The 20,271-nt window shown below is 63.8% G+C and overlaps 6 protein-coding genes across 6 annotated transcripts; all 6 read left to right on the plus strand.

Annotated features, from left to right (window-relative positions):
• Positions 1-131: 131 nt before the first annotated feature.
• Positions 132-4,538, plus strand: LDBPK_040240 (RNA pseudouridylate synthase-like protein; the record flags this gene model as incomplete). Its single annotated transcript, XM_003858039.1, has 1 exon — positions 132-4,538. The coding sequence occupies one exon, from the start codon at positions 132-134 to the stop codon at positions 4,536-4,538; it is 4,407 nt and encodes a 1,468-aa protein (XP_003858087.1).
• Positions 4,539-5,204: 666 nt separating this feature from the next.
• On the plus strand, positions 5,205-6,011 carry LDBPK_040250 (hypothetical protein, conserved; the record flags this gene model as incomplete). The annotated part of the gene is made up of 1 exon (XM_003858040.1): positions 5,205-6,011. One exon carries the CDS (start codon positions 5,205-5,207, stop codon positions 6,009-6,011), a length of 807 nt encoding a protein of 268 aa, XP_003858088.1.
• A 637-nt stretch (positions 6,012-6,648) lies between these two features.
• On the plus strand, positions 6,649-8,091 carry LDBPK_040260 (hypothetical protein, conserved; the record flags this gene model as incomplete). Its single annotated transcript, XM_003858041.1, has 1 exon — positions 6,649-8,091. The coding sequence occupies one exon, from the start codon at positions 6,649-6,651 to the stop codon at positions 8,089-8,091; it is 1,443 nt and encodes a 480-aa protein (XP_003858089.1).
• An 890-nt stretch (positions 8,092-8,981) lies between these two features.
• On the plus strand, positions 8,982-14,540 carry LDBPK_040270 (adenosine monophosphate deaminase, putative; the record flags this gene model as incomplete). The annotated part of the gene is made up of 1 exon (XM_003858042.1): positions 8,982-14,540. The coding sequence occupies one exon, from the start codon at positions 8,982-8,984 to the stop codon at positions 14,538-14,540; it is 5,559 nt and encodes a 1,852-aa protein (XP_003858090.1).
• A 1,424-nt stretch (positions 14,541-15,964) lies between these two features.
• On the plus strand, positions 15,965-17,311 carry LDBPK_040280 (hypothetical protein, conserved; the record flags this gene model as incomplete). The annotated part of the gene is made up of 1 exon (XM_003858043.1): positions 15,965-17,311. The coding sequence occupies one exon, from the start codon at positions 15,965-15,967 to the stop codon at positions 17,309-17,311; it is 1,347 nt and encodes a 448-aa protein (XP_003858091.1).
• Positions 17,312-18,901: 1,590 nt separating this feature from the next.
• Positions 18,902-19,711, plus strand: LDBPK_040290 (hypothetical protein, conserved; the record flags this gene model as incomplete). The annotated part of the gene is made up of 1 exon (XM_003858044.1): positions 18,902-19,711. One exon carries the CDS (start codon positions 18,902-18,904, stop codon positions 19,709-19,711), a length of 810 nt encoding a protein of 269 aa, XP_003858092.1.
• Positions 19,712-20,271: the final 560 nt, after the last annotated feature.

The raw sequence follows: 20,271 nt of genomic DNA on the forward strand, positions 1-20,271 counted from the left end.
TGAAAACTTCTCAGCCCCCCCCTCACGTCTGCCCGCGTTTGGCAGAGGTGTGCACACCCCTACACGCGCGCCTACGCACACCTCCGTGTATTCCCTGACCTCCCCCACTCCTGCACACGCACGCCGCTTCCATGCGGGCGGCTTGGGCGGCGACGGTGTCTCGGCGCCGGTCGCACATTGCGTGCGGAAGCTCCTCATCGCCGCTGTGGGCACTGCAGCCGCGGCGTGCCTCTTCCGTACATCGTGGCCGCGTCTCACAAGCGACGTCCGGCGCGTCATCGAATACGTCCTCAAGCCACGCATCGAATCGCCGTGGGCGTCGCCCCAAGAGAGGTCAGCCGAATGCGCGGCACATCGCTCCGGCAGCGGAGACTCGGTTCTCCGCCAGTTCCCATCGCATGGGATGCGGCCACATCGCCGACCGTGTCAAGAGACGCCGTCAGCTCGAAGACGCCATCCACGCCGCGCAGGCGTTCCGTAGCTGGTGTGTCATGCATGCACCATGCACGCAAGCCGCGGTGGGGGCATCCGTGTCGGCAACCGCTGCGCTGCGACCCGGTGAACTCTCCCCCTCCCATGCACCGGTGCTGCACCGGGTTGGCGGTAGTGTCGCCACGCTTGCAGACATCGGGTATGAAGAAGGCGCCAACAGCCGTACCGCACGGCACCACCTCGGCTTTAGCCCACCGACGGCACCCACCACAAACCCTCCCCTCACGGCGGGTGGGGCGGTACCGCTGACGGAGCGCCGCATGCTGGAGCACTACGCGGTCCTCCTCCACAACGTACGCGCAGCCGCCACACGGGTCGCCACGTCGGACTACCACCGCTTTTACGCCGCGGTAGTAGAAGAACTGCTGGCTGCGTCTAAGTCTGGTGGCGGCGGTGGTGCCTTCTCGGTGCCACGCTCCGTGGTGTGGCAGGATGCTGCTGCATCAACATACCATGGAGAAAGCGGAGAAGACGCTACGGCGCAGGCCGAACGTCGCCTTGCCGCGTGGGCATCGTACTGGTACAAGGATCTGAAGCAGTGGCACTCGCGCCACGGCACGCATACCCCTGGTGCGGGTAACGCTGTTGACGCCCAGCAGATGCTGCTCCACGGCGAGCTCTGGCAGGACGTGCTTGACGGTGGCGATGGTATTATAGGAACACGAGAGGAAGACAAGTCTATGGCGGTGCTGCTGCTGCAGGGACAGTGGCGAGCCGCCATCGACAGCCTTCTTGAAGCTGACGCAACACCGCCCCGCTCCGCATCTGCCGCAGCGATGGAGCCGAACGGCAGCTCCACTACAGCCTCCCAACGGCCGTCCGTCGCGGAACTCTTCTCCACGGCGTCGGTGCGGCGCCGGCACCGCGTGCCGTGGAGACCCTCATCTCACCGAGGCTCTGCGAACTCGTCCAGCAGCACGCTTCCGCCGCTGCCGCGGCGGCTTGCCCTTGCCCCCGTGACGCCGGCAGAGCTGCGCTTACTTCGACATCCGCCGTCGCCCGGGTTGCGCGTGCTGCCGCACTCGATAGCTTCTAAAGTGCAGCAAGCGGGGTGCCGGGAGCGTCCTGCAGGGGAGGAAGTAGCGGCAGCGCCATCGCTGCTGTTGGAGGCGGCCGCGGCTGCGGAGGTGGCAGGCGGCCGTGCCACAGGCATCCCGCCGATGTGTGTGGTCCGCCTGCGGCGTCGTCTATGGGTGCTGCAGCACCTCCCGCGCCACCTCCCAGCCTCTCTCGTCCGCTTCCAGGAACCGCGACGGCCATCGCTGCGCGCCGGCGGCGGCAGTGGTCGCGAGGTGCGGAGTGGGGCAATCCCTCACGCGCACCTCCTTCGCAGCCACGCGCTGGAGAAGCTGCCGTGGTACACGCTCTGCGTGCTTGGCGAGGTGTTGGAGGCGAGTGGGAACGGCGGCTCAACCGTCGCGACGGTGCTGCGCAACGCACGCACGCACATGTGCGCTGCGCTCTTCCTCAGCGTGCACGCCGACTACGCGGCCCTGCACGACTACGCACACACCCTCTTTCTCACGCTCGGCAGCAGCATGGTCGCGCGCGCGGTCGTCGCTCGACAACGACAGCGAGGACGCAGCGACGGCGACGCGGCCGTCACCGTGTTCGAGAGTGCCTTTGCGCAGACGGCCATCGCTCTGCTTCAGCCACCGCCGCCGGAGGCGTACGCGGCGGCCGGGCTGTCGCCAAGGCCCGCCTCTTCTTCCGGCAATGCGGCTGACTTTCTCGCGAGATCGTCGTCAGCGCGGACGCCAAGCTCCAGCACGGACATCACCGACGTTCACGTGGTGCCACCTCGTGTGTTTCGCCGCCTCTGCGCCGCCGTGCAGGACTGGCGCAACTACCACCTCTCGCTGTACTGTGAAACGCTAAGCCAAATTGCAGACAGCGACGGTATGGCGCTACGCGAGCTGGCGCGCGTGCTGGCAGCGCAGCCGCACGGCGAGGATGCTCTACAAGAGGAAGTGGCTGTGGTGCTGGCGCCAGAGAGCGCGGCCGCCATCGTCACGGCTCTCCTGCTGCAGCTCCTCGATCAGCTGTCACGACCGTCAGCGTCGCCCTCGTCAACGACGGCACGTGCCCCGCTATCCTTTCTGTCCAACGCACCTCGCACCGCCGGCGCACACGCCAGCGCCGGATGCGACCCGCAGGGTGCATCGCCCTCCCTTCCCCCACTGCCGCCGGTCCTTTGTTTCAGTGTGCCGCACGACAAGGCGCACGCGGTGGCCAGCTACTTCAAGGGCATCTTCCATCCGTCTTTCTTCAGGCGCGTGGTGACGGCGGCGCCGTGCACAAATGGAGACGAGTGCCAGTTGGGTGACGACGGCGCCGCGGCCACATCTACCATCACCACCACGATCACGACGGGTGCCCGCACGGCAGACGAAGAGAACGGTAAGGCATCGGCGCTGCCGTCCTTTGTTTTGCCGCCGGCCGAGTGGGAGCGCAACGCCGCCGCGCGCCTTGTCGGTCGCACGCTGCGGCGCCTCGACCGCTACCCGACGCGCACAACGGAAGCCTTCTTCGCCCGCTACGTGCGTGGCGACGATGTGCACTCGAAGAGGGAGGTTGGTGAGGAGGGGGGCTCCGAAGCAGCCGCAGCCCAGTCGTCTTCGACGACGGTTGCGCCTCCGCTCGCCATGAGCCTCTTTGTGGTGAATCTGCAAGCTGCAGTGGATCACTGGCGTGAGCGCCACCGCAGCCCCATCCTCGGTGTTCCACCCCCAGCGTCAAGTCACGCACAGCAGCAGGAGCAGGTGTCCCTACCGGCTCAGCCATCCGTGAGCGCAGCACGAGACGGGCGCACAGCCGACACAAAATCGGCCGCTACCGCAGCGGCCACGCCCGCGGGCGCGGAGGCCTCGTTGACGGAAACTGGCAAGGATGGCTTACCTGGCCCCATCGTTTTGCTTGCGTCCCCACGGATGCTCCCGCACGGACTGCACGCGGTCTACAAGCCTGCCGGCGTGAACTGCACCCTGCACGCGCACTACCCGTCCCTCGTCTACCCGTTTCTCACTCGCGAGCTGCCCTGGAGGGCGAGAGGGGCGGTAGCGGCGGATGGCAGCGACAGGAATCGTGGAGCTGGTGCGTCGTCCTCCCCAGCCCCCTGCGTGCCGGTGCTTCGTCAGCAGGGCCTCGTAAACCGCATTGACGTGGGCACGAGCGGCGTCGTCCTTGTTGCTCGCACCGCTGCCGCGCTGCACAGCGCGGCCGACGCGATGATACGAGAGCATCACATGCGCAAGACGTATCGTGCGCTCGTACAACGGTGGCCTCCCTTCTCGTCCTCGTCCTCGTCCAGCGCGTCCACAGTGCCGTGCGGCGATGACAGCGCAGCAACGGCGCCGCTCTTTAGCGTGTCGCCCTTCTTGTCCCCGATGGCGAGCGCCGTTGTGTGCGCACCGGTGTACGCGGCTGGCGCCACGGCGTCCTCGATCCGCCGGCGTTCAGCACTGCCGCTGAGTCATGGTCGCCAACTTCAGCCGCCCGGGCAACCAAGTGCCGATGCGCTCGCAGCCTCTCGCGCCAGCTCGACTCTGTCGTGGTCATCGAGCGTACACGTCTCTCCCTCCTCCTTAGAGAACGTGCATCAGCAGTACGCCACCCTGCACGCCGCTCTACAGGACCAGCGGAATGCCATCACGCGCTACCGCGTACTCGAGTACTTCGCGTCTGCCGGAGTCGCCTACGTGCAGGTGGAGCTGCGCAGCGGGCGGCGGCATCAGATACGGCAGCATTTTGCGCAGCTCGGCTTCCCTCTTGTTGGTGATGCTCGCTACCACGCCGGGGTAGTCGCAGGCCACGCGGGAACGACGTTCGGGATGCAGCGAGCTGCGCTCCACGCCTACACGGTTGACATCCTCGCCACCACAGACAGCGACGGCCTGGCGAGCGGCGAGGAGGTGCCCGACCGCGTGGTGGTGCAGGCGGCGCTGCCAGCCGACATGCATCGCGCTCTGCTTGCACTTCGGCAAGCGGAACAAGCCAAGTCGGGTCAGCAGCAGCAGCAGCGGCAACCACAGCAACCTCGTGGCTGACGTGAGCCTCCCACCGCAGGCGAAGGGGAGACACGAAATGGCGTGGCGACGTCTCTTTCCGTCTCTCTCTCTCTCGCTCGCTCCAGCTCATGCTGGCCGCTTGACGCTCATCCTCACATGCAACACGCGCACGCGCATAACCACATGGACGCACTCGCACGTATGCATACACCTAAGCTACTTCCTCTTCCTGCTGTCGCTTGGCCTCTTCGAGGAGTCATCGTCTGCGCGCCGAGAGGCAAGGATGTCCGTGTCTGTGTGGAGGAGAGAAGGAGCACACGTGACGGCAGAACTTGTGCACTCGCGCATCTCCGCAGTGGCGTCATCATGGCCCGCCCGCCTGCTTACTCCATTCCTCGCCTGTCCCTCTCTGTCTTCCGCTCATCGCCACCACTGCATCTTTTCCTATCCTCCCTTGGTCCTTCTGCCACCGCCTCCGCATCTGCCACTCGCCGCTCCCCTCGTCCGTGATGGCACCCCGGTGACACGCACCAGCGACAACCACCGCGACTTGTGGCGAAGCAACTCACGTGCAGCTGCCGTTAGGGAGGGGGCGTTGGCTGAGGGACGAAGGTGACAAGTCGAGCCGAAGCGCACGCACGCCGACACCCTGTTTCAGTCGAGTACGCACTACACAGTAGGAATTCAGCCATTGCAAGCATACGCATGGCGCTGCCTTCTCCCACCTCCTCCGCATCCGCGCCGCCCAGCTCGCGCGACAAGGCCAGCTACTGCCTGCAGCAAGCGCAGGCCGCGAAGGCGGCTGGTAACGCCGCGCTGCAAGCCGGCAATCCACGCGGTGCCTCCTTCGAGTACAAAAAGGTGTACCTCTACCTCGCCGAATACCTTCCATCGGATGTGGCTCAGTCAGCTTCCTCTGTTGCTCTGGGATACAGCAATGGCGGTGGCAGCAACGCTGACGGCAACAGCGGGCTCGTGCAGATGCTGCAGCAACAGCAACGTCGCAAGCAACCAAAGAATGTGGCGGCAGCAGCGGTGACTGGTCACGAATCGTCAGCGTCGCCATCAACGGCGGAGGAAGCAGCGCTGCTCAAGCTGCAGGAGGAGATGACGCAGCTGTACGCCACCACACTCAACAATCTCGCGCTGGCCCATATGAAGCTGGGGCGTTACCAAGAGGGGGTGAAGTGCGCGACTGCCGTGCTGGAGCAACCGGCGCTGCGAGCCGCTCTCGATGCCGGCGCGGAGCAGTGCACCTCCGCTCGCTTCAGCGACACCCCGGCTGGCAAGGCACTGCTGCGTCGCGCCGCCTGCTACGTCAAGCTCTCCGACTGGGCTCTCGCCGAGGCGGATATTCGCACGTTGAGAAGGGCAACACCAGAAGGAGCTCCTGCGGCCAGCGGTGGCGATGCCCTTGATACGGCGGTGGTGCAGTTGACGCAAGCGGTGGAGCAAGGTCGTAAGGCAGAGGCCGCGAAGGAGAAGAAAATGATGCGGCTCATGTTCGCGTAGCGAACGAAGGGTGGCGGTGCAGGGCGAGGGGGGAGGGGGCATGAAGACGCCCACCCAGGCAACGGATGCGCCTCAAAGGGGGCGCGGGGGCCCTCCCCGGAAGTCGTTTTCCGTTCCATCACGCGCACCACCACCAAGACCACGTAAACGAAAGCGAGAACCCCCCCCCGCTGACCACTGAAAGCGGCAAGTGCGCATATCAACGCCGGAACACACACATACACAGCTGCATGCATGTGTACAGTGTGGCACATTCAAGTAGCAAGCACGTGGGCGCCACACGTGTGTGTGTGTGTGTAGGTGCGGGCATGCAGGCAAGCCTTGTGTCTGCGCCTACATTATGCCGTCTGCTCGTTCCGCCACCTACCCACTTCGCCACTTCCTCTCTCTCCCTCTTCCCAACCTACCCCCTCCCCTCTCGCTCCACGAAACAATGTTGTGCATCTCTTGCACGCCACACTCGAAGCAGTCTTCTTGGCGCCGTTGACGTGGTGGAGCACACGTTTTCTTGTCTGCTGCGTGTGTTGTTGTTGTGCCTGCTCCAGTCTGCAGCAGGCCGAGAGGCGGTAGTGGAATCCACCACCCAATCATACACCCACAGTCACCAGGGAAAGCCGGAAGCACATAAGAATAGAGGATGCGGTGCTCTGCGCGGCGTGCCAACGTGGCGGCGCTGTACGAGTTCGTTGATGGCAACTTCCTCAACAATAAGCGGCCCGCCATCCCGGGTGGGGCGTGGCCGCTGGAAAGCTTGCGCCGCAAGAGTCTTGCCGACCTGCAGCAGATATGGTTGTCCTTGCTGAAGGAGCGCAACATGCTGAGCACCATCAAAGAGCACTACCTGAGGCATCAGGAGGAGCTTGGGGCGATGCCGGCGCCGTCGCGGCTGAAGATGGTGGAAGAGTCGATGGAAAATGTAAAGAAGGTCGTGAAGGAGCGCGACGCCGAGGCGACGGCCGAGGCCGTGCGCATCTTCAAGGAGCGCCTCGCCAAGGGCATCTACCGCTACCCACCAGGGCCGCCACCCCCACCTGGGGCCCACGATCCGACGAGCACGGTGAAGCTGGTGCTGAGTCGCCGCGTCGACGAGGAGCGGCTGCGGGAGTTGCTGGGCCGCTTCGATGTGTTCGAGGCGCACAAGGGCATTGTGACGCTCACGATGCAGTTGCCCGAGGACGTTCTAACGCAGAAACGCGACGCGGAGCAGCTGTGGCAGCAGTACATGGCAGAGCGGCGCGATGTGGAGGAGTACTACAAGTGGCCGGGCAGCAGCACAGGGAGCGCCGAGTCGGCGAGTGTGTACGACCACACGGTAGTGGAGCTTGCCCCGGGGGTGTACAGTGGGCACCGCGGCACATCAGCAGCAGAGTCGAACTGTGTGGACAACAGCAACGCCGGCGATCACGGCGTCATCCAGGCAGCGCGGCTGCCGGTGCCGCCACCGAAGACGCGGCCCCCGCCCCCGCGCAACCCACTCGAGCACATCAAGTACCAGCAGCGCTCTGTTCTCAGCAAGGCGGTCATTCAGCTCGGATACTTCCCCAACATCACGATAACGGCGCCGCGGTTCACCAAGGCGGATGACGTGCCGCGTCCCGTACACCCGGACGAAATCGAGGGTCCGTGGGAGGTGCGCGTCACCTACGACGCAAAGGACGGACTGGACTACGTGCAGTCTCTCGGCCTGACGTCCATCGACGGTGCCGCCGTGCTGTCCGTGGAGGAGGCGTTTCCTGAAGCGGCGCAGCCGTACGCCGCCGTGGACCCGGTCTACCAGGAGGCCGTCCGCCGCGAGATGGCGCAGGAGGAGACGCTGATGAAGTGGCCGAACGTGCCGAAGTGGAAGTACCAGTACGACCTTTACACCAAGAAGCACCTTGCACAGGTGGTGCAGTACAACTACTCGAACGTGGTCGACTACGTGGACCGCGAGGTGCTCCTGACCGGCCGCTCCGTCTGGGAGTCGCCGATCGACATCGACCCCACGTGCGGCGGCATGAAGTCGGTGCCGGCGCACGCGAAGAAGCCGAAGCGGTACATGACACACGGCTTGGGCGAGGTCGGGGTGACGGACATCTAAAGAAACGTGGCCATGGTGGTGCTGCCAGGGGTGCTTGGCTGTTTCAAGGTGAGGGCGGGGGTGTTCGAGACCGTGCGCAGGATGTGTGTGTGTGTGTGTATATGTGTTGATCTCGTCAAAGAATAGTCGGTGGGGAGGGTCGGCGTTGTCGCGGTAGTGTATGCATGCGCACTTGTTCAGAATAGCGAGAACGAAGATGGGCATATCGCATAGAGCTGGCGGCGACCCCGTTGCGCACCTTCGCGCGCCGTCCAGTAGGCAACGAAAAGGTGGTGCATGGGGGTGGGGGGGTTGCCCTGTGCGCCCTCGGTGCCTTCACCCCACCCCACATCGAGCTTCATGGCAATCTCACTTCTCTCTTCTCTCCTACTCAAACATGTATGCGTGGCGTATGACTGGTTGACTGCCACGGGGGGAGGGGTGTCGTTGATGGAAACACGCTCGAGCACACACACAGAGCGCGCGGGAGAGATCAAGAGAGTGTCCATCAAGTCTTTTCCTCGTCATTTTTTTTTGGTATCATGAGTGTCCACGCCACTGAAGAGGCCATCAGCCCACCCTCCATCAGCGGCCACGCGGGGCGGCAGCACAGCACCTCTATCATGTGCGCAGAGGACCGCGCCGACAACAGCAGCGGCGCTGGCAGCTCTGCTGCAGCCTTTCGCAGCAGCAGTTGCGTGAGTGCCACCGCTAGCGCTGGAGGTGTTGCAGCCGGCGGGCCTCTCACGTCTTGGCGCCGATCCTTCTCACCTTCCAGTGCCGCGAATGCCTTGAGCGGTGGCTGTGCGCCCATCACCACCGTCCACAGTAACAGTGGCGTCGGAAGTGGAGCGTCAACGCAGTCGCGTCTGCGGCCGTCGTCCCTGCAGCACTGCCGAGCGTCTAGTGTGATGTGGGGTGGACTGGTGGGTGCGCGCGGTGGCACAGCGGCAGCCGGCAGCAACACCAACGCGTCCGCGGTCACCAATGTATATACGCTGCAGCTGCCGGGCGACGACGGTGGCGTTGAGATGGCCGCGGCAAAGCCGTTGCTGCTGGGTGCACTGCGCATGCGCGAAACGTACAAGGGCGTGGACAAGGGTCACTGCGAGGTGGGCATTGGCGGCACCGGCAGCGGTGCATCCAACAGCCTCACCAGCGCCGCCACTTTGGCTGCCGACGCGAGCCGCGCCACGCATTCAATGCAAGGTGTCCCGCACCCGCCCCAACCCGCATCCCAGTCGCAGCACCTACAGACGCAGCAGCAGCAGCAGCAGCAGCAAGTCCCCTCACCACCGCTCATGACAGGGCCCACCACCCTGCAGCAGGTGGACGGCGTTTTCCACTGGTCGGACGAGAAGACGCCAATCGCCTCGTGGGCGCAGTTCCGCGCCGACGTGCTTGCACTGGCGGCGTGCGTGCAGGACCCCTCCTGCGTTGCGGCGAGCAAGTACCGCCTGGAAGTGCTGGAGGAGAAGTACCACCTTCACCGGCTCTACAACGCTGACGTCGAGGAGAACAGCGACCACTACCGCCGCGGTGGCGGCCTCTTCGCGAACGCCTGCCGCGTCGATACCTGCGTCGGTGCCGCGACCGCAATGAACGCTCAGGTGCTGGTTGAGTATATCCAGCGCACCGTTGACGAGCGCGGCGACGACATTGTCGGCGTGTCTGACAGCACACCACTGGGAAGAGGGTTGGCCACGGCAGGTGCCAGCGGCGGCAGCAGCGGCGTTGTGGGAGCGTCGGGTGGGGAGCAGCTGACGCTGGCTCGCGTCTGCGAGCTGCTCGACTTCCCCGAACCTTACCTACTGACAGTGGAAGGGCTTGGCCTGCAGCCGTCGGTGAACCGCGCCTTGCCGTACTACGACGCGCTGGACCCCTCGATGAACGGCGGTGGCCGCAACAGCGCCGCGCTGCTTCGCCTTTTTCTCTCCCTTGACCAACGCCCACAGTGGGGGGCGTACCTGGCGGGTGTGGTGCTGCCGTGCCTGAGGCGCAACGAGCTGCGCACGGGCGGTGTCCAAGCGACGGAAATGACTCTCGAGATCACGGGTGCGCTCGCCCAGGAATGGGAGAACACGGCCGCGTGGGTGCGAACGCACGAGCTCGATAGCTTCTGCAGCAACCAGTTCCAGCTTGCCTTTCCAGTCACGAAGTGGTGCAGCCGCGGCGGCAGCGTCGGGAGTGGGGCGTTCTCCTTCTTTGACATGCACGTCGGCCGCGCATACAGCGGTGAGGCGTGCGATGACCGCTCGATCACCGCCAACAACATGCACGGCGTCGGCCGCGGCCCCTCTGACTCGGTGGCTAACGGGAACGCCGCCTCTGCTGCCGCCCTCCCACCCGGCGCGAGTTCTGACGAGGCAGTGAACTACGACAACTACCAGCAGCTGCTCGACCACATATTCCTCCCTCTCTTCATGGCCACTCTGGCGCCGGAGGACCCGAAATACGTCGACCTCGCAACGCTGCTGCAGCACACCGGTGCTATCCTCCTTACTGGCAATGAGAACGCAGACGTCATGGGCAGCACCGCGGCCGGCGGTGGTGGGCACGGATGTGCGAACGGCACTCGCGCGGATGGTGGCGCTGCAGCCGGCAAAGCCGCGGCGCTGCATGTGGACGCGATGAGCACCGACTGGCGGCGTCGTCCGGCTGACACGCCGTACACGGAGCCCGTCTCTCTCACGTACCTCTGCTACTACATCTGGGCAAACCTGTGCTCACTCAACGCGCTGCGCCGTCGTCGTGGGCAGAACGTGCTGCAACTGCGTGTCGTGGCATCAAGTGCCACAATGCCAAACACGTCCTCGGCACACGACGCGAGTCTGCTGCTGCTGTCGTACCTCATCGCTGACGTCGTCGTCGACGCCGTTGCGCTGGACCGGCAGCCGGTACTGCAGTACCTCTACGGTCTTCACCAGATCGGCGTGGCCATGTGCCCCATCGCCCGTAGCAGTCTCGGCACCACAAGCCTGGACGAGCACCCTGTGGCACGACTGCTGTGGCGCGGCTTGTGCGTCTCGCTCTGCACCCTCAACCCTCTATACTACCACTCCTCACAGGAACCACTGTTGGAGGAGTACACAACGGCGGCGAAGATGCACCGCCTCTCGCCGACCGACATCAGCGAGATGGCGCTGCACTCCGTGTGCATGTCCTCGTTCGAAGACGAGGTGAAGGCGTCCTGGGTCGGCGCAGGCCTCCTGCGCGACGGCTGGCGGGCAAACGCGGTCGAGCTGACCAGCGTACCGACGGCGCGGTTGCAGCTGCGCTACGAGTCATGGACGGCGGAGCGTAAGCTGCTGCTCCCGCCGTCCGGCTCCCCGGCAGGCTTCCCTACAGGGGCCGCAGGGTCCGTCGCCGAGATCGGGTCGCCGTTGGACGACACGCAGAGCATGGTCCGCCGCGACATGGCCACAGCAGCGAGGCGCTTCACCACTACACCGTCGCCGCATCGGAACGCATCCAACGCCTTAGCCCCGGATGGGCAAGCGGGCATGGGCTTGACGGGCGGGGCAGCTGCTGCACTTCAGTCGCAGGCGCCGTACGCCGTGCTGGACCCCGCCGTCGACTTCCCGCGCGCCACCCTCATTGGCCCCTTCGACCGCGACATCCAAAATGCCCACCTCGTCCAGGCGCTGCATCGTGCCCTGGACCTTCGCCACCAGTACTGCTCGCTGCCGCTACCACCCGAGCCTTCCTCCAGCGCTGGCGCCGCCGCTAGCGACTCTGTGAGCAACAGTGACGTCAAGGCCGGCTGGCTGGCGGCGCTGACTCACGACCCGCACGCGGTGCTGCCGCACCCAACGCAGTCGATGAGCTGGGCCTTCAAGGGCACCGTGCCGTCGTCGTCGCCGCATAAAAAGACGAGCGGAGGACATGCCGCTGGCGCCACCGGCGCGTCCTCGATGGTGCACGGCGCCAGCTCGTACCTGCAGTTTGACGAGGATGAGTGGAAGTACAAGACGGTGGAGGGCATCATTGTGCCGCATGAGGTGCACCAGATTCCGCGTCTGCCGCAGGACATGTACCACTACACGGAGTTCTGCAATCACGTCGAGGAGATACGTTGTCTTATCGACAACATCCGCGTCCGAGACTTTGCACTGCGACGGCTGCAGCTGCTAGAGCACCGCTTCAAACTACACGCGGCGGTGAATCATAGCCGCGAGCTCGGCAGCACAGCGGCGCGTGCGTCGCACAACCGCGACTTTTATCAGTCGACCAAGGTGGACAACAACATTCGCATGGAGACGGGTATGACAGCGCGCCAGCTTCTCGCCTTCATCGTGGATAAGGCGACGCACAACGGCGACGATATTGTGTCGCACCCCAAAGGCAAGGAGCCGCAGACGCTGCGCCAGCTGCTTGCGGACCTGCACATCACGGCAGACACGCTGACGGTGGACGACTTGAACGTGCAGGCCGGTGCAACATCGAGCAACGGCGGCGCGCCGCAGAATCCGTTTGCGTCGGAGGGGCAGCAGCAGGACGAGCTGCTGACGCTGCTGTTGAAGACAGACAACCAGATGAATGGCCGCTACTTCGCGGAGCTGACGAAGCGCACCTTCGAGGAGCTGTCGCGCGATCAGCACACCTTCTCGGAGAGCCGCCTATCCGTCTACGGCGCCAGTGCCGAGGAATGGGCGCTGCTGTCGCACTGGTTCGACACCCACGGCATGTCCTCCTCGCACAACCAGTGGGTGGTGCAGGTGCCGCGCATCTACAGCTCCCTCCGCAAGGCGGGCCGCGTCGCCAGCTTTGCCGAATACCTCGAGCACGTCTTCGAGCCCCTGTGGCGCATCTCGCTGCACCCGAACAGCGACCCTCGTCTTTTCCACTTCATCAACCACATTGCCGCCTTCGACTGCGTCGAAGATGAGCAGCGGCCGGACGTGCCCCTGCACCTGGCGATGCGCTCCCCGCACGAGTGGACAACGGAAGACGAGCCACCGTACAACTACTACCTCTACCACCTGTACGCCAATCTGCGCTCGCTGAACCGCTTCCGGCAGCGGCGCCGCTTCTCTGTCTTCTCCTTCCGCCCCAGCTGCGGCGAGGCCGGCAGTGTCGACCACCTCATTGGCGGTTTTCTGCTGGCGCAGGGCGTCAACTACGGCGTGCGCCTCGCCGACAGCGCGCCGCTGCAGTACCTCTTTTACCTGGCGCAGATTGGTGTGACGCTGAGCCCGCTCAGCAACAACACGAAGCTGCAGTTGAACTACCTGCACAACCCCTTCCCGCAGTTCTTCAGGCGTGGGCTGCGCGTCTCGCTCGGCACGGATAGCCCGCTGCTCTACCACCACACGCAGGAACCGCTGCTCGAGGAGTACTCTATCGCCTCCAAGATATGGAAGCTGAGCCCGAACGACCTCTCCGAGGTGGCGCGCAACAGCGTGCTGCTGTCGAACTTCAGTTTAAAGTTCAAGGAGGAGAAGCTCGGTGCCATGCACTTCCTTTCCAGTAGTGCCGGCAACGACGTTGCCAAGACGCACCTGTCCGACGTACGCGTCGCGTACCGTTTCGAAGCATATCACACGGAGGTGGGCTTCCTTGAGTACATCTCCGGCCTGCATTTTCACCGCGCGTTGCTGACGCTCGAAATGGAGGCGCAGTGCATGCAACTGTACGGCGTCAACGCGAACGACAGCAGCGGCAGTACCGGTGGTGGCGTTGTCGGCCTCATCGACAAAACCCCGAAGGAGGCAGACCTTGTGAAGCTGGAGGCACAGCGCACGTGCATGCAGCGGCAGCTGCGGGAGCTGACCAGTGCCGTCAGCGAGCTCCACAGGCAAAACCGGCTCCTCACAACGAAGCTCGCAGAGGAAAAGGAGCGTGATCAGCTGGCGGCGCAGCTGCGCCGCCGGCGGGTCGATGCCAAGTTACGTGAGCTGCAAAACCTCGTGACGCAGAAAGAAGTGCGCCCGCACACAAGGGCAGCATCAGAGCACCAGCAGCCGCGGGATACGCCGGACGACGATAAAGGCGATGTGGACGCCGACAAGAGCGGCGTTCCATCCGTCCCTCATCAGCTGACGCCGTGTGCGGCTTCGGTGGTGTCGCCGTCGCCGCTCTCCTCTATGTCGCTGCGGGCAGGTTCGGCGGCTGCGAGCGTGCCACCAGCTGCAGTGGCGTCAGTCGCTACGCCTAGCGCGCTTCCACCACCGTCTCCGCCAACTCTTCACGCACCGGCCGACAGCGCCAGCAGTACGCTGCGCAAGCAGCAGCAGCAGGGCGACGCCGTGGCGCAGACACGTCGACTGCTGGCGCACACGGAGTCTCTATGGCGCACCTCCTTCGTGCAGGCCGACGGGCTGCACGGGGCGGATGGCGGCAGGGGCAAGCAACCGCTCCCGCAGCTGCCTCCGTTGGAAGCCACCATCACCTCCTCTTCCTCGCAGCCGTCGGCGTCACCTTCGTCACTGCGCAAGCGATGGTCACCATCGCCACTCGTCGATGATTAACGGTAGAGAGAAACAGAGGCGGGGGCGATGTGGGAGAAGTGGGAGAAGCGAATATGGAGAAGGGGAGGGCGGCGACGGCGGCTGCAGACGTCGGCGAGATGGCATGCCCATGTCGCATCAGCCGCAAGAGCTTTCTCTTCTTCCCCCCTCCCCGCCACATCCTCTGTCTGCCTGCCAGTCTGATCTCTCCTCACCCACCCACCCACACGCAACCTTGCGCTGCCAATGTCAGCGCCGTGGGCCTCGCACACCTGCACGCCCACTCGTCTGGGGCGGCAGTCCAGGGACGGACGGCGCAGAGACGTCCCTGGCCGCGCCCGCGTGCGGATGTACCTGTGCGTGCAGCCGTTCTGTGCACACGTGCGTGTGTCTTCTCCTCTTCATGTTCTTCACCATCATGTACAGTAGCACTCGTGCGGCACGGCGGCGGCGGCGATGGTGGTGGTCGCCGCCGCCGCCCTGTTCCTTTATGTATGGCATGGTCCATCAATGACGGCTTGTGCGCACAGAGGCGTGTCGGTCTCTGTACAGAGATCTGCATGGCGTATGCGTGTGTACGCGCTGTCCTTCAGCACAGAATAGAAAACGAGTGCGCATCCCCCCTCCTCCTCCTCCTCCTCCGCTCTCGCCCAAAGTGAGCGAAGGAAGTGGCGCTGGTCGCAGCCACGAGGAAAGAGTTGCTCATCCAGAAGCAACGTGAATGAGGAGGACGACAGTGCGGGAGCAGGGAGAGGTGGCGCACCACACAGGGGAAGCTTCCCCTCCCCAACGTAGACGTCCTTTCTTCACGCCGCCGCCGCCACCATATCAACCTCGCAGTTGTTGCCCTGATGTAGGCAATGACACACACACACACACACACACACATGCTCACACACATCTCCGTTGCACCTTCCCTTCCTTATCTTTCCATTGACCTTACCTTGCTCCTCTATACACGCACTTGCACCCTCATCCCATGCGTGCGTTACCCCGTTGTGGTGTACGCGCAGGCAGCTCAAGAGGGCATCTCTTCATGCCTTGGTCTTCACCGCCGTGCCCCTCCCGTCACTCGCATCGACTTACTGAAGCGACGCGCTTGCTTTCAAAATAGCGATACCTTTATGCGTCTGCTTGCAGGTAACATCCCCACTATCCACTCGTGAGCTCGCCCGGAGACTCACGTCTTCTTTTCGGCGTATCTCCCGAGCCCGTCCCCGTCAGACGTTGTGCCGTAGTAGACTTTAGCCTCCCTCCCTCTCTCTTTACCCTTGTGTAGTGGATGTAGCGTCGCGTATACGTAGAGGCAGTAGTAGTCGTCTCTCCCACCCCCTCCCTCTCTGGCTGCCCCCCCCCCTTCCGCTTTCGCCACTGTGTGCGAGCTTGCCTCTCCCCTCCCCTTCCCCCCCCCTCTCTCTTGCGTTGTTCGTAGTCGCACGAAGACCATGCGCAGTTCACGTCATCTGTGCGGCCTGCCCACTGTCCGGACTGTCGCGGCAACAGGCTGGCGCTACCACCGTCACGGGGCACCGGAGAAGGTGCTACAGTATGAACGGTATCGTGTCCCCTTCGACCGCACGAGTGGGCAGGTGGTGGTGAAGATGTTAGCGGCGCCAGTCCACCGGCATGACAAGAATCTTATCGAAGGTCACGGGGGCCCGATAGCGGTGCCCAAGGCGTGTCTGCCACACGTCGCCGGTGTCGAGGGCGTCGGCGTGGTCGAGGAGGTCGGCTCCAACGCGAAGCTAGCGCTGAAGGAGGGGGACATGGTGTGGATCAACAACCCCTCCGTTGGCAGCTGGGCGACGCACATCGTCACGGATGCCGAGAACCTCGATGTCGTGCCTTGCCGCGCGGATGTCGATATTGAGTACCTCGCCTCGCTGTCACTGTTCCACACGGCGTACCATCTCACACACGACTTCGTGAACATCCAGCCGAACGACGTCGTGCTGCAGACCGGCGCCTCCTCGTCCATCGCGCAGATCTGCCAAGGCTACCTGCGCGCCAAGGGTGCGAAGCTCTTCCAGACGATGCAGCTGGGCCGCACAGAGCACGCCCACCTGCTGGCCTTCTTCAAACTGCGCGGTGCCTTCGCGGTCGTGCCATACAACTACGCCCGGACGAACTACATGCGCCGCCTTCTCTCCGACGTGCCGCCGCCGAAGCTGCTGCTGAACCACACTTGTGGTGGGTACGCCTCGAACCTCGTCAACCTGCTCGGCGACAACGGCGTCTGCGTCACGTACGGCAACACGAGTCATCAGCCGATGCAGATCTCCAACATGGACGCGATCGCGCGCGGCGTTCAGTTAAAGGGCTTCTTTCTGCCGAGCTGGATTCAGCGGCACACGCGCGAAGCTCGCATGCGGGTGCACCAGAACGTGGTGGAGAGCATGACCATCACGCAGGGTCACGGCATCTTTCGCGCACAGCGGTTCAAGATGGACGGCGACTCGGCGTTCGCCTTCAGCAACGCCTGGGACGCCCCGCTCGCCTCGCGCAAAGCAGTGTTGCGCATAGTCGGCGAGTACGGTGAGTGGCGTCGCCCGCGCTCTGACCAGGCGGGGTGGAACATCGGGCGCGCCGTCTGGGAGGACATGCTGCAGCAGATGTGGGAGTCCGCCGGCACGACGGAGAACCCGCAGTCGATGAAGTACTACACGCCCTTTGACGACATCCACTCGTCCTTCTACGACGCGAAGCAGTCGAAAGAGTTGGGGCACCGCGACGTGTTCTTCCGTCGTCCCAACGCACCGCGCCACAACGCCGCCGAGCAGCAGCAGCAGTAGTCGTAGCTGATGGCAACACGCCACATGCATGCGTGTGTTCGCGGAATGGGGAGAGCGCAGCACACTACTGCTCCACCTCACAAAACAGGAAGAGGTGAACCACGCACAAGGCGATGCACGATTCGCCGCTTGCGTGGCTCTGCCGCTCCTAGTGTGTCCTTCTCTTGTTGATGGCAGCCCGAGAAGCCGAATGGTGTGTTGGCGATGGCACTGCATCCTGAGAGCGGGGGGGGGGGGGCAACGTTGGTGAGCGTCGTCGTCGCCCTTGCGACCTCTCGTGCTCGTCTTCGCTGTCGCTCTCCTTCTCCCTCCCTGAATGTGTGTGATGATTGACTGAGCGGCGGACGAGTCCGTGCAATCGGCAGCCCCTACCACCATCAACCCTCTTTCCGCGTCGTACAGCGCAGAAATGGATGAAAGCAGGGGCACGCGCCGGGGCAGAACCGTCGCGGAGCTTCCCGGCCGAAGGAGGGCGTGTTTCTACTCGTATTCAGCGTGTCGGCCTTTGTGCGCGTGCGGCTATTCTTATCTCTCCCCACTCCACCCCGCTGTTGTTGGTGTTGGTGTTTTGCGAGCACCGGCGTGGGAAGGGACGGCTGGAAGCCAACGGCCACAACGAGGTAACGAGCAAGGCGAAAGGAACAACGGAATCGCCGTGCAGTGCGGCAGGGTGTACCCCCAGTGGATGTAGGAGGAGGCCCGTGTGTGTCCGTCCGTGACCGGGCGGCGGAACAAGGACGATGGTGTAATTTCCTTCCCTTTCCACTTGCCGTGTGTGTGTGTGTGTGTGTGTGTGTGTGTGTATCGGCGTAGATGGCGCCTGCCATGCCGAGTGCTCGCCCGATTCCCTCTTGTGCTGCTCTCTGCGGTACGGCCGCCCACCCCCTCCCCCACCTTCGCCCCCTCTACTCTTTTTTTTTCCGCCTCACTCCTGCGTATATGCTTTCCAACGACACGCGCACGCACGCCTACGCCATGCTTGCCTCCACATGTGCCCTGTCTCGCTCTCTGTGCACGCCTACCGTCGTTCCTGCAGAGCTGCTTTACCACCAGTCGCGGTGTCTTTCGCGCCAGGCTCTCGCTGCAGTGTGTTGCTGTTGGACGAGGGTTGTGTGTTCTCTATGCGGCTTCTGTCGCTGCTCTCTGCCCGCCTGTGACACGTGTGTGTGTGTGTGTGTGTGTGTGTGAGCCGTTGCCAACGTCTTCCTTCGGGTCTTTCCCTTTCAGGCATTTTTCGGGTCGTGGCGCGGGGAGGTCACGCACGCATCGCATCGGTCCAGCGAGGGGAAAAAACAGCGAGACAGAGGGAAGGGGGCAGCGGTGCTTCGTCGAGGGACCGCGACAGAACCCGCTCGTGCTCTCTCCCCGTTCAGGTACTTCAGCAGTTGCGTTGTACGCACCCGACATAGACACCTAAGCACGCATATGTGCTCGCCAGTGTCAACACCTGCGGTGAGGACCCTTGACGGGGTGCGGTGTTGGACGGCTGCGGCGACCAGCATGTGGCACTCGCGGCATCGATGTCCTCCCTGGTCCAACACCGTGTGTCAGCGCGGTGCCTGTGTCGGGCTCACATTCGGTAGCTTCTTCATGACCCCCGTCGCCGCCGTCGGCAGCATGAGCACAAGTGGCGCACTCTGCGTGGCGTACCGTCACCAAGCCACAGACCAGTTCCACCGATTCCTGCACAACCCACATGTGGTGCAACCGGACGGGGTCGACGGACTGCCACGGGTTAAAGGTGATCAGCAGCAATGGCTCAACACGGAGCAGTGGCACGGGTACAGCGATACGTATTTGCAGCGGCACATGCAGTACCCGGCCACCGTCGAACTGAACAACCCCGCCGTCAATGCACGCCACGACCTCCTCTACGAATGTCTAGGACTTGTTTACGAGCTGTACGGTGGCCTCGCCGAGGATCTGCAGGAGCTGCACGATGACCCCCTTCACCCGCACTTCCACCGCCGCATCGCCCGCATCAAGCGCGACCGCGAGCGCATCGCCGCCGAGCTCGACAAGCGCTACGCGAAACTGCATCCAACGGTGAAGACGGTGTACGACGCGTTCCTCGTCCGTCGCTACTACCACCTCGCCGACTGGATCGAGCATGTTGAGCGGAAGCGAGAACGTCTCATCAATGACCTCAGCCCCGATGTCATGGAAAAGACGATGAGAATGCGTGGCATCGCAGAGCAGTACCTGCGACATCTGCGTGTCCTCGAGCACGCGCTTTACGAAGATCCTCTTATGGGCCTCCTCGAGGGTGATCGGGACACGAACGTCCTCAATCAGTATACGCCTGGCGAGCTGGCGATTCTGCGGCAGAAGGCGGCCTACTTCCGTAAGATGCGCCGGTTCGGCGCGAATCAACTAGACGCCGACCTGCACACGCACTGAAGCATGGGCCCAGTCCACCCGATATGTGCCCCCGGTGTGGGGTACCCCCTGCAGCAGCCGCGTCCCGTCCGACAGCTCACCACCACCACCGCCGCCACCACCCCCTGCCCTGCCTCATCCTTCAGAAACCCACGCGCGAACATCCCTCCATACTCATCATTATCTGGGCATCGTCCTTTCCCTCCGACGATCACCGCACCAACCTCACAGCTGCCAATGAAGGTGACGACTCGAAGATGCACGCACCCACGCACAGTCCCTCCCTCTCTCGAACCCCACATAGGCGGCACTCTGTCCTTGGTCTTCCGTGCCCCCCCCCCCTTTCTGATCCGACCCGAGCCATTCCTCTTCAGTGTGTCACCACCGCCACATTTGCGAGGCGGCGGACACACTCCTCCACCCGCGGCACGACGTAACCCCCTGACTCCACTCTCTCCCTGGTCAACACCGATTCTAACCGCTCCTCTCTCTCTCTCCCCGTCCACCCCCCCCACAAAACACACGCACGCGCGCACACGAACACAAAGTATGACACACGTAAACCCACCCACAAATCGCCC

This window comes from Leishmania donovani, chromosome 4 (genome assembly GCF_000227135.1).
Source record: "Leishmania donovani BPK282A1 complete genome, chromosome 4".
NCBI classification, from domain to species: Eukaryota; Euglenozoa; class Kinetoplastea; order Trypanosomatida; family Trypanosomatidae; genus Leishmania; species Leishmania donovani.